Raw genomic sequence first — 13,688 nt, 5'->3', positions numbered from 1 at the left:
AAACTTTCCCACTAAATTTAGTGATTTAACAATCGGTGGCCTGTAGTGGGGATAGTCAACAAACTGTAAAACTAAATGTAAACTTTTAATAACTAATATTTAGTCTCCATGAATGACTTCCAGACGTGTGACATTATAACAAAATGTGACACTGAAGTGTATACTGTGCATTAAGTATACTTGTGGAATGCCCACAACAAGCATTTCATTTATGTGTGGTCTTTCAAAGGGACAATATAGCATTTCCATGGATACTTTTGACAACTAAATATAAAATACACCAATTATAAGCATTTTTTTAGAAGTGAAGCTCGCTTGCTGTTGATCTCATATACTCATTGTGAGTAATATCGAATTGCTGTGCTCAGGTCTGTTAGTGTGTGAAATTTTATTTATTCTGAAATAGAGACTTAGAAGTAAATGTGGGTAAATATTTTTATTTAAAGAATTATAATTCCCATTTGCCACATCTTATGTTTTCACCATTTTTAGCTCAACCTGCCATGGAGACTAATGTAACATCACTGGTCTCCTCGCTGTCCGCCGATATGCGCGGATGTTAATTTTCAGTAACTATTTATGAAATACCACAACCTAAAGTGTACAGACTGTTTATCATTCTGTAGAAGTTCTGAGATCTGACTACCACAAATACTTTCTACAAAAGGTATAGAACTGATGTAATTAAGAATTCCAGAATCGAAATGGCTTTGCTCAAGGCTGAAAGTTTATGCTGGTGTAAGAGTGAAAGATATTGAACCTTAACAACATTATTGATTTATGGAGGATATTTTGTAGTATTGAAACTGTGTTTTTGTGGTGTCTAATTCTAACTTCATGTACACGTGGGTACAGATGCTTAATGTGGTGAGACTGTTTTTCTTGCATAGACAGACTAAATTATTTTCTCTTGTACTGGGATACTTTTAAAGACTTAAGTTCCAATTACTTACAATATATGAAGTCTGAGTAAAGAAGTGGACAGATATTGTATCAGTGGCGTATGTGTATTGTGTACTAACAAGAATCCACATAATTACTTTCAAGTATATAGACGAAATATTAAACTTTATGATCTTAAAGAGTGTACAAGCATTAAACATTTATAGCGTACACCACTTGAAAAAAATATTGTGTCCATAATAATAATAATAATTTCTCCTTCCAAAAGATACTAACTGAAGAAAGAAATGGCAGGATTTTTCACTGAGACACTACACATTCTCGCCTTGTTCTTCTACATATGTTAGTCTTCATGTCTGATGACAGTAATAAGATATCTGTAAAAGTACGGTGTTGTACAGCGGTTTTCGTTTAAGTCATCGACCATTTCATTATATTTAATGTTGGCGTGTCCTTTGGTCCATATAAATTTTGTCTTATTTCTGATAAATTAGTTTTTTTTGTAGCTTATTTGATGTCCCTTAGCAGTGGATTAGATTTCTTTTGAATGGCAGGTGTCTGTAGGTGCCTGGAGCAAGCTTCTGCAATCCATTAAAATAATATTACTTGTTGCTGTGAGGGTCTGCGAGTAATTCAAAGCTGCGAGTAACGCTATAGCTTCTGCCGAAAACCTAGAAGTTTCACTGGAAAGCAATATCAATTCCTTTTGATTTGTGCTTGGGTGTAGAGAAGAACAACTCGCTCTACCATTGTTTGGGCTTTTGGAGCCATCAGTCACTACGTTTACATGCAACGTATCTTATGAAAGACGAAAACTGATTTTCGGGAACCGTTTTCCTTTGTCGTGTTTGCATATTAAGATCTGAAACTGATTTGTTAGCCCAGTTAAATAAGATGTCTGGAAAACAGCTGATCCAGTTGCTGATTCAGTCAACACAGTTGTTATTTCTCGCACTTGAATATAATATAATATTTCTGCTTCTTCTTCACTGGACCATAAGTCCATATTAACCGAATATTCTGAAAACTAGACGTAAATTGACAATCCAAGTATGGTTCAAAACCGGTTGCATTTAAATGGAGCCAAAAATCGATATCAGAAATGGAAAACCTGAAACTAGGAACGGATTTCCAGAATCGATTTTGAAGTGTTTACATGACCATTCAGAAGCGGTATTGGGAAATCGGTTTACGAAATCCGGTTTTGTGATCCCCATGTAAACGAGGCAACTATAAATCTGGAGATATTCCGGTACATTATCAGTAATACAGATTTTTACTTATTGTTCTGTAACATCACTTTTTTATTGGTAAGTAGAAGACATAAGCTACTGAAATAATTTCGTTATACTGATTTCCGAATTGGGATATTTTGGCGTTCTTTGGAGACTACGTAAAATGTCTCTTAGGCTTACGAAACTTCCGATTTTAGGACAGTGTTTACTCTCTGTCTATTCATGTCTTCCTGAAACCATCTTTCGAGTTGCTATACCGGTTGGGTGGTCAGTTACAGCAAGTCTTCTTAGAATGCACTGATCAGCCAAAACATTAAGACCACTGTCCACCGTAAGGCTGAATGCCTCCTGTTGGTATTGCGGGCATGTGGCGCAGTAAGGAGAATGTAAGTGGCAGAGAGACGAATGAACAGTGATTGTGGACATTTCGGAAACGGCGAAGCTGGTCGCCTGTTGGCGTACTAGTGCCGTGAGCACCTATGGCAAGTGGTTGAAGGATTGTGAAATAACGTGTAGGCCGTATAGTATTGGGCGACCATCTCTAATTACAATACATAGAGGTTGGAGAATCCGTCACTGTGTAATTCAGGATAAACAGCGATGTGTGGTAGGTCTGACGACAGAGTAGGGAGCAGGCACAAGTGTTTCAGAGCACACTGTTCAAAGGCCATTGCTAAACATCGCACGACCCCTACTTGATCTTGTGTTGATTCAACGACATCATCAGTTACGATTGCAATGGGCACAGAATCACTAAGTTTTCACCATGGATTAATAGAAACACGTCGCCTACCGAATAATTCCATTTCTTGTTACACCACGCCGATGGCTGTGTTCTTACACGCAGTCATCCAAGCAAATGGCTGCACGGAACATGCGCCACGGCACAGATTCAGGCCTGTGAGAGCAGAATTATGCTATGGGGTACACTGAGATGGGCGTCCATGGTGTCTGTGGTGGTAATCGAAGGCACCATGACATCAGTGAACTAAGCGAACAACATAGCGGACCATCTGCATTGCTTCATGTTTGATGTCTCCCCCTACAGCGATGATACCTTCCAGCATGTTGCACAGTCAGAATAGTGCTACAGTGGATTGAGGGGCGTTATAGCAATCTCACATTGGTGTGTCGGTCAGCAAATGTGCCTGATCTGTACCTACTGGAACACAAATTGGGCGCCAGCTGTGTGTCTGCAAACCACAATCCCGCAAGTTGTTTGATCGCTGAGTAGAGATGTTGTGCAGATATTTCCGGAATCTTGTGAAGGGCTTGTAGAATCCATACCAAGCAGAGTCTCTGTTGTACTGTGTTTGAAACGTGAAAAAACATGCTATTAAAGAGGTGGTCACAATGTTTTGACAGAGCGAGGTGGCGCAGTGGTTAGCACACTGGACTCGCATTCGGGGGGGCGACGGTTCAATCCCGCGTCCGGCCATCCTGATTTAGGTTTTCCATGATTTCCCTAAATCTGTTCAGGCAAATGCCAGGATGGTTCCTTTGAAAGGGCATGGCTGACTTCCTTCATAAAACCGATGAGACCGATGACCTCGCTGTTTGGTCTCTTCCCCCAAACAACCCAACCCAACCAACAATGTTTTGCCTCATTGGTGTATATCTGTATTAATGTTCAGTGTAGAGCATTGACATTTCTAAAGCTTCAGCTAACAATGCATTCACTGGCATGGAGTGCATAGCTCCTAGGCAAGTTCTGCTGCAGCTAAACTGGAGTTTTTATAGTTTCCAAATTGATTTCCTCTTCTCTCTGGAGTAGAGCGCGCTGCCAGAGTCGATTTTAGATCTTATAAGACTCCTGTGTATTACTAATAGATTGTTATGATCCGCACCCCACATTATCCTAGCAGACGAGCACAACACGTTGAGACAAGGCTGGATCTTTTCTATGAGATATACAATATGTCCTGCCCATGAGAGACATGGTTCCATTATCATTCCTAGTTTGATATTCTTTTAGTTTGACTTCTCAGTGGAAAAATCTGGTTATTTAATCTCATGTGTGTCAGTCCTTGTGGAATCTTTCACCTACCAGAATTAACAATTGGCCTCTTAAGGGCTGAGATTTGTAAACCTTTTATATCAACCAGGCTTCTAAATTGTCCATTGCTGCTCTCATTAGTCTCCTCATTTCTTCAAGGCTGGTACCAAAAGTATATATACATATATCTTCAGCATCCTGGAGTATCTGTATAACTCTTGACGGCTTGGTTCCCAAGTCTGCCATATAAACATTAAAGAGAATAGGGCTCAGTATATATCCCTGTGGAAGGCCAAGAGTGGCATGTCTTGGGCCTGCAGTTTCATTTTTTAAACTAAGAGGACAGTTCTTCTGACAAAAAATTTGCATACCCATACAAGAAACTGTAGGGCAGTCCTATCTCTAACATTTGTTGCCAAAATAAGGACACAATAGCATTACCATATGCACATTCAATACCCACAAACATGGAGGTAACATATTGTCTTTTGTCAAATGCTCTTTGTTTGGGCCCACAATAGCCATCTGGTGGCAGTCTGAAACTGGACAGTGATGCTGTCCAGTCTGGTCTGCCCCCTGTGTGAAATGTTGGAACTCTAAGGGTAGCCTGGCCACCATTGTGCGGCCGAGTTTCCGCCGGCTGGGAGCCGCAGTGCTGGGAGCTATTCATACTGGTTTGAGACTCCGCCACTGCTGGAAGTCACATGTCGGACGTCTCAGAGGGCTACCACTCGTAGCCACCTCATTGTTGATTGTTTAGTATAGTACGCGCAGTTGGCTAGATATTGTGCAGCATACTGAGACACAATGAAGTGTTTTTAATATCCAACCTTGTTACGTCTACTTATTTGTGTGATGGTGGAAACGATGGGAGATCGTAGTCGCTCTGATCTATACATCTTCAACAGATGTACGTGGGAACCAGAGGCGCGTAAATTTTGGTCCTCCAGGCCAGATACAGTGACCACGCGAGGGTGGATCGCAGCGTATGGTAATCGCGCGGAAGTGCGTTCGCGAGGATTTGCTTTCCGGAACTGAACTTGATAGCCACGCTGTACCTCGAGTGTTTGCAGCTTGTGAGCAACCACTGGTGTGTGTTCTAAGGTCTGTATGGGACTATGCAAATGACAGCCCTGGCCACAGTGTGAGTGCAGAACTTGCGACCGGCTACTGATCGCACGTGTTCGCATCGAACACGAACACACGTCCGCACCAGCAACGGTTCTGACGTCGTCCACGGCCACGCTGCAGTTTTGGCGCCAACGGAAGCTGTGCCGCTCATCACATCTGCCAGTTGCTTCACGTGACCCCTCAGCCGCCAACTCCATGCTGCCTCAGTGCCGCCACAGTCTTGGTGAGTGTTACTGTTTAGCGTCCTGTTTCTAACCTGCTCTTCCCTACCATGGAACCAGTAGAAAGGTCTAGATTAGTCAAGCAGAGTGGTCTTGCAAAGACCACTCTTTCACGCTTAAATAATTCAATGAACGATCCAGAGACTCTTAACATTGAAACCTTAAAGGTTAAACAAATTGGCGCAAATCCAAGCGGATTTTGAATCTCTGCAGTGCCAACTCGAAATGGAGGATGATTTAACTGATCACAGTGTTGATAAGGCGGATTTTGAAAAGTCATGTGAAATCATTGAATGTACTATGAAGTGTTTAATGAAGAGGCACGCTCAAGAGTCTGAGCCTGCTCACGTGAATCTGTCAGGCAGCATTAGTAATCTGAAAATACCCTCCATCAGTTTGCCAATCTTTGAAGGGGATTACCTCCAACCGTCTTCCTACAGAGATTTGTTCTCAAGACTAACAATAAATAATGACTTGCTTGACAGTGTTCAGAAATGTCATTACTTAAATTAGACTTTGCGAGGTGAAGCAAGGGACCTTTTAAAACATATACTGGTCATGTCAGAAAATTTGTCAATAGCTTGGGGATTTATCACATAAAGGTACGATAATCCTAAGATAGTCACAGCCAAACATACTAAGGCTTTGTCAAACTTACCTACCATCAGCCACGGTACGTCAACCGATTATCGGAAGTTGATTAACAATGTATGTAGCCATTTGAAAGCTTTACAAGCTCTCAAACCCGATGTGCCACTTCATGAGGTTATCCTTTCTGAACAAATCTTGACTGATATGCGTCCCACAGATCGTCAGGAGTGGGAGGTAAAAATGTCTGGGTCGACGTTCACCACATTGAAGCAGCTCATAGATTTCTTAGAGACAAAATGCCAAGCTTTAGAATTAATCAAATTTAGGGACACTACACCTAAGGAACCGAGGAGTGACCTGAGCAGTGCTAATGAAGTGAAACGTGTAAGGAGAGCTCATCTAGCCAATGTTGATACTGAAGTGACTTGTAATTATTGTAATAAGCACCACATACTCACTGATTGGAAACGATTTATTGAATAAAGTGTCAGTGAGAGGCGCGATCATGTAACTATAAATAAGCTTTGTTTGTTGTGCTGCCGTAGTGGTCATTATGCACGCAACTGCAAGCTTCCCATTTGCAAGTTCTGCAAGAGAAGGCACAATGTCCTGCTCCACCAAGCCACTGATCCTAAACATGGTAACAACGGTGAAGCTGTAACTCAGTATGTAGCCCATTAAGCCATAAGTGCAAACACAAACACTCACTGCAGTGCGTTGTTGGCAACAGCTGTCGTCAACGTCAAGGATAGCCAAGGTAGGCAGAACTCTTGCTCGACAGTACAAGTCAGCTATCATTTATATCTAAGGGCTTGGCAGATAAATTAAAACTGAAGTGTAACAAACAGTCATTTCCAGTAAATGGGATAAACAGTGCCTTTGCAGCTTCAGTGTCACATACTTGTAATGTTGAATTGTCATCTAGGTTTAGTGATTTTCATGTTAAAACTAATTGTGCCATTGTAGATAGTGTTACTAGCAACCTACCAGCTAGCTATATAAACAAAAGTTCCTGGAATATTCCGTGTCAGCTTCCACTTGCTGATCCGTAATTCAACAGATCTTCCGCCATAGACTTAATGTTTGGAGCAGAAGTCTTCTTTGATGTCTTATGTAATGAGACGTTGGTGCAGCCGAATCATCCATCACTGGTTGAGACAAAGTTTGGTTGAATTTTGGCTGGAACAATATTGGCTACACCACACAACATGCCTTCTTTCACTGTGACATTTTGCTTTGTTAGAGGTGATGATCTAGATACCAAATTGCAAAGGTTTTGGGAATTAGAAGAAGTGGCTACGAAGGCATTGAGTAAACAGGACATATTGTGTGGGGCTCACTTTCAGCGCCACATAACAAGTAACAAAGAAGGGAGATTTGTAGTTCTATTACCAGTGAAACCTGACTGAAAACCATTGGTTTAATCAAGACAGTAGGCCTCTCATAGGTTGGAGCATCTACAGACGATATTTGAGCGGCAGCCGAATTTGAAAGGGGAATATTCTGCATTCATGCGTAAATATGCTGAACTAGGGCATATGGAGATTTGTAACTCTCCAGATGTGGTTGGTCCAAGGTTCTACCTCCCACATCACGCTGTTTTCAAAGAATGCAGCTCGACTACAAGGATGAGAGTAGTGTTTGATGGCTCTGCCGCCATTTCCACGGAAGTTTCTCTTAACGACATGTTGATGGTTGGTCCCACTGTCCAGCCAGACTTACTTTCCATTGTTTTAAGGTTTCGCTTCTTCGGTGTGGCCTTGTCAGCTGACATAGCCAAAATGTTCAGACAGGTGTCTACATCCTGAAGATAGAGGTTTCCAAAGAATTTTGTGACGTGAATCTCCATCGGATTTGATGCAGGAATACAGACTGTACAGTCACGTATGGAACCGCTCCTGCTGCCTTACTGGCTACAAGGTGTCTTCAGCAGCTAGCTCTGGGAAACCAGGGCAGGTTTCCAGTGACAGCGCGAGCATTGATGTCGAGTTTCTACGTAGACGACTGCTTAGGAAGGTCTGCTATGGAAGCTGAAGCTCATCTACTGCAAACTCAGTTAACAGAGTTACTCGCATCAGGAGGATTTCCACCGAGGAAATTGTGTTGGAACAGTCAAAGAGTTATGGAAACCATTCCAGTGCAGGACACAGAAACGTCCTTGCCATGCCATCTCACTGGGGAACCAACAAAAAAAACCTTAGGTATATACTGGCATCCTGATTCTGATATCTTCCAGTGTCAGGTGCAACTGAAGAGTCGTCAGCTGACTAACATTACAAAGCGTAATGTTTTGTCTTTTATAGCATCAATCTATGACCCACTGGGACTGCTAGGCCCAGCAGTAGTGAAATGTAAATTGTACATGCAACATTTGTGGCAATCAAACCTTGACTGGGATGAAGCTCTTCCACCCAATTTAATTGAGGAATGGAATGATATTGCTGAGCAGTTGCCCTCTCTAACTGACATTGTAATTAGATGTAAGATCATTCCTAGTCCACATTATGTAGAATTAGAAATTCATGAATTCTGTGATGCTTCACAGTTAGCATATGGTGCATGTATATACACAAGGTGTGTCTTTGTCAATGAAGATGTGTTAGTCTTATTGATCACAGCAAAATCCAGGACTGCTCCCATAAAACAGCAGACATTGCCACAACTGAAATTATGTGGTGCTCAACTCCTAGCATGACTCATTCAGAGGGTAGCTAGTGCGTTGGGTATCGAAGATGCTTGTGGCATCCATCTGTGGACAGACTCGATGATTGTTCTCTGTTGGTTGCAGTGTGATCCTGGTCACTGAAAAATCTTTGTGGCCAACAGAGTCACCGAGATACAAAACTGACTTCAGTTGCTACCTGGAGACACATAAGGTCTGAGGACAACCCTGTGGACCACTTGTCACGTGGCATAGATCCAAGTGCTTTAAAGGTCACTTGCCCAATGGTGGTCTGGTCCATCGTGGCTACCTAGTCTTGACCTTTTTCAACAGAAAGTGCCATATATGCTTTCACCAGTCAAATTTTGAATGATCTGAATAACCGAACACCACCCATTGGGATTTTTTGTGATCTCTCAAAGGCTTTTGATTGTGTAAATCATGAAATTCTGCTAGACAAGCTCAAGTATTGTGGCATGAGTGGGACAGTGCACAAATGGTTTAATTCGTACCTAACTGGAAGAGTGCAGAAAGTTGAAATAAGTAGTTCTCGTAACATGCAAAGATCAGCACATTCCTCAAACTGGGGAACTATCAAGAATGGGGTTCCACAAGGGTCAGTCTTGGGTCCTTTGTTGTTCTTATTATATATTAATGACTTGCCATTCTATATTCATGAAGAGGCAAAGTTAGTTCTCTTCGCTGATGATACAAGTATAGTAATCACACCTGAGAAACAAGAATTAACTGATGAAATTGTCAATACTGTCTTTCAGAAAATTACTAAGTGGTTCCTTGTAAATGGACTCTCACTGAATTTTGATAAGACACAGTACATACAGTTCCGTACAGTGAATGGTATGACGCCATTAATAAATATAGACCTTAATCAGAAGCATATAGCTAAGGTAGAATATTCCAAATTTTTAGGTATGTCCATTGATGAGAGATTAAATTGGAAGAAACACATTGATGATCTGCTGAAACGTTTGAGTTCAGCTACTTATGCAATAAGGGTCATTGCAAATTTTGGTGATAAACATCTTAGTAAATTAGCTTACTACGCCTATTTTCACTCATTGCTTTCATGTTGTTGTTGTTGTGGTCTTCAGTCCTGAGACTGGTTTGATGCAGCTCTCCATGCTACTCTATCCTGTGCAAGCTTTTTCATCTCCCAGTACCTACTGCAACCTACATCCTTCTGAATCTGCTTAGTGTATTCATCTCTTGGTCTCCCTCTACGATTTTTACCCTCCACGCTGCCCTCCAATACTAAATTGGTGATCCCTTGATGCCTCAGAACATGTCCTACCAACCGATCCCTTCTTCTGGTCAAGTTGTGCCACAAACTTCTCTTCTCCCCAATCCTATTCAGTACTTCCTCATTAGTTATGTGATCTACCCATCTAATCTTCAGCATTCTTCTGTAGCACCACATTTCGAAAGCTTCTATTCTCTTCTTGTCCAAACTATTTACCGTCCATGTTTCACTTCCATACATGGCTACACTCCATACGAATACTTTCAGAAATGACTTCCTGACACTTAAATCAATACTGGATGTTAACAAATTTCTCTTCTTCAGAAATGCTTTCCTTGCCATTGCCAGCCTACATTTTATATCCTCTCTACTTCGACCATCATCAGTTATTTTGCTCCCCAAATAGCAAAACTCCTTTACTACTTTAAGTGCCTCATTTCCTAATCTAATTCCCTCAGCATCACCCGACTTAATTAGACTACATTCCATTATCCTTGTTTTGCTTTTGTTGATGTTCATCTTATATCCTCCTTTCAAGACATTGTCCATTCCATTCAACTGCTCTTCCAAGTCCTTTGCTGTCTCTGACAGAATTACAATGTCATCGGCGAACCTCAAAGTTTTTCTTTCTTCTCCATGAATTTTAATACCTACTCCGAATTTTTCTTTTGTTTCCTTTACTGCTTGCTCAATATACAGATTGAACAACATCGGGGAGAGGCTACAACCCTGTCTTACTCCCTTCCCAACAACTGCTTCCCTTTCATGTCCCTCGACTCTTATAACTGCCATCTGGTTTCTGTACAAATTGTAAATAGCCTTTTGCTCCCTGTATTTTACCCCTGCCACCTTTAGAATTTGAAAGAGAGTATTCCAGTCAATATTGTCAAAAGCTTTCTCTAAGTCTACAAATGCTAGAAACGTAGGTTTGCCTTTCCTTAATCTTTCTTCTAAGATAAGTCGTAAGGTCAGTATTGCCTCACGTGTTCCAGTGTTTCTACGGAATCCAAACTGATCTTCCCCGAGGTTGGCTTCTACTAGTTTTTCCATTCGTCTGTAAAGAATTCGTGTTAGTATTTTGCAGCTGTGACTTATTAAGCTGATAGTTCGGTAATTTTCACATCTGTCAACACCTGCTTTCTTTGGGATTGGAATTATTATATTCTTCTTGAAGTCTGAGGGTATTTCGCCTGTTTCATACATCTTGCTCACCAGATGGTAGAGTTTTGTCAGGACTGGCTCTCCCACGGCCGTCAGTAGTTCCAATGGAATACTGTCTACTCCGGGGGCCTTGTTTCGACTCAGGTCTTTCAGTGCTCTGTCCAACTCTTCACGCAGTATCGTATCTCCCATTTCATCTTCATCTACATCCTCTTCCATTTCCATAATATTGTCCTCAAGTACATCGCCCTTGTATAGACCCTCTATATACTCCTTCCACCTTTCTGCTTTCCCTTCTTTGCTTAGAACTGGGTTTCCATCTGAGCTCTTGATATTCATACAAGTGTTTCTCCTTTCTCCAAAGGTCTCTTTAATTTTCCTGTAGGCGGTATCTATCTTACCCCTAGTGAGATAGGCCTCTACATCCTTACATTTGTCCTCTAGCCATCCCTGCTTAGCCATTTTGCACTTCCTGTCGATCTCATTTTTGAGACGTTTGTATTCCTCTTTGCCTGTTTCACTTACTGCATTTTTATATTTTCTCCTTGCATCAATTAAATTCAATATTTCTTCTGTTACCCAAGGATTTCTACTAGCCCTCGTCTTTTTACCTACTTGATCCTCTGCTGCCTTCACTACTTCATCCCTCAAAGCTACCCAGTCTTCTTCTACTGTATTTATTTCCCCCATTCCTGTCAATTGCTCCCTTATGCTCTCCCTGAATCTCTGTACAACCTCTGGTTCTTTTAGTTTATCCAGGTCCCATCTCCTTAAATTCCCACCTTTTTGCAGTTTCTTCAGTTTTAATCTACAGGTCATAACCAATAGATTGTGGTCAGAGTCCACATCTGCCCCTGGAAATGTCTTACAATTTAAAACCTGGTTCCTAAATCTCTGTCTTACCATTATATAATCTATCTGATACCTTTTAGTATCTCCAGGGTTCTTCCATGTATACAACCTTCTTTCATGATTCTTAAACCAAGTATTAGCTATGATTATGTTGTGCTCTGTGCAAAATTCTACCAGGTGGCTTCCTCTTTCATTTCTGTCCCCCAATCCATATTCACCTGCTATGTTTCCTTCTCTCCCTTTTCCTGCACTCGAATTCCAGTCACCCATGACTATTAAATTTTCGTCTCCCTTCACAATCTGAATAATTTCTTTTATCTCATCATACATTTCTTCAATTTCTTCGTCATCTGCAGAGCTAGTTGGCATATAAACTTGTACTACTGTAGTAGCTGTGGGCTTCGTATCTATCTTGGCCACAATAATGCGTTCACTATGCTGTTTGTAGTAGCTTACCCGCATTCCTATTTTCCTATTCATTATTAAACCTACTCCTGCATTACCCCTATTTGATTTTGTGTTTATAACCCTGTAGTCACCTGACCAGAAGTCTTGTTCCTCCTGCCACCGAACTTCACTAATCCCCACCATATCTAACTTCAACCTATCCATTTCCCTTTTTAAATTTTCTAACCTACCTGCCCGATTAAGGGATCTGACATTCCACGCTCCGATCCGTAGAACGCCAGTTTTCTTTCTCCTGATAACGACATCCTCTTGAGTAGTCCCCGCCCGGAGATCCGAATGGGGGACTATTTTACCTCCGGAATATTTTACCCAAGAGGACGCCATCATCATGTAATCATACAGTAAAGCTTTCATATGGCATCATATTTTGGGGTAATTCATCACTGAGGAATAAAGTATTTATTGCACAAAAGCGTGTAATCAGAATAATAGCTGGAGTCCACCCAAGATCATCCTGCAGACATTTATTTAAGGATCTAGGGATATACACAGTAGCTTCTCAGTATGTATACTCTCTTATGAAATTTGTTATTAACAACCAAACCCAATTCAAAAGTAATAGCAGTGTGCATAACTACAATACTAGGAGAAAGGACGATCTTCACTATTCAAGATTAAATCTAACTTTGGCACAGAAAGGGGTGAATTATACTGGCACTAAAGTCTTTGGTCACTTACCAAATAGTATCAAAAGTCTGACAGATAACCAACAAGTATTTAAGAAGAAATTAAAAGAATTTCTGAATGACAACTCCTTCTATTCCATAGAGGAATTTTTAGATATAAATTAAGAAAAAAAAGAAAAAAAAACAAAAATATTAAAAAAAATAATAAAAAATAAAAAATAAATAAAAATAAAAAATAAAGAAAAACAAAAAACACAAAAATATTGTTATATTAACTTAAGTATGTTGTTAAATTAACCTAATTATGTCATGTATTGGAAAATTCGACTCGTTCCACATCATTACGAAATATCGTATTCATGATCCATGGAACTAGTATTAATCTAATCTAATCTAATCTAATTGACTACACAGCCTTCATGCTACAGAAATCGGAAGAAGTGCCAGACAGGAGGTGTACACAAGTAGCCTTGGCATCAGTGATTGCACTTGATGATGAACTTCTTTGCAGGTATTCCTCGTTCAAAAGGACATTTAGGGTATTAGCTTATGTACTGAGATTTTCCAGTAATGCTAGGCGT

At 40.7% G+C, this 13,688-nt stretch overlaps 1 protein-coding gene across 1 annotated transcript; it reads left to right on the top strand.

The window, feature by feature from the left end:
• Window positions 1-8,058: 8,058 nt before the first annotated feature.
• Window positions 8,059-8,772, top strand: LOC124766275. The gene has a single exon (XM_047249143.1). It carries the CDS (start codon window positions 8,059-8,061, stop codon window positions 8,770-8,772), a length of 714 nt encoding a protein of 237 aa, XP_047105099.1.
• The last annotated feature ends 4,916 nt before the right edge of the window (window positions 8,773-13,688 follow it).

The sequence above is a fragment of the Schistocerca piceifrons genome, chromosome 1, assembly GCF_021461385.2.
Source record: "Schistocerca piceifrons isolate TAMUIC-IGC-003096 chromosome 1, iqSchPice1.1, whole genome shotgun sequence".
NCBI classification, from domain to species: domain Eukaryota; kingdom Metazoa; phylum Arthropoda; class Insecta; order Orthoptera; family Acrididae; genus Schistocerca; species Schistocerca piceifrons.
This window is presented reverse-complemented; position numbering and strand designations above follow the sequence as displayed.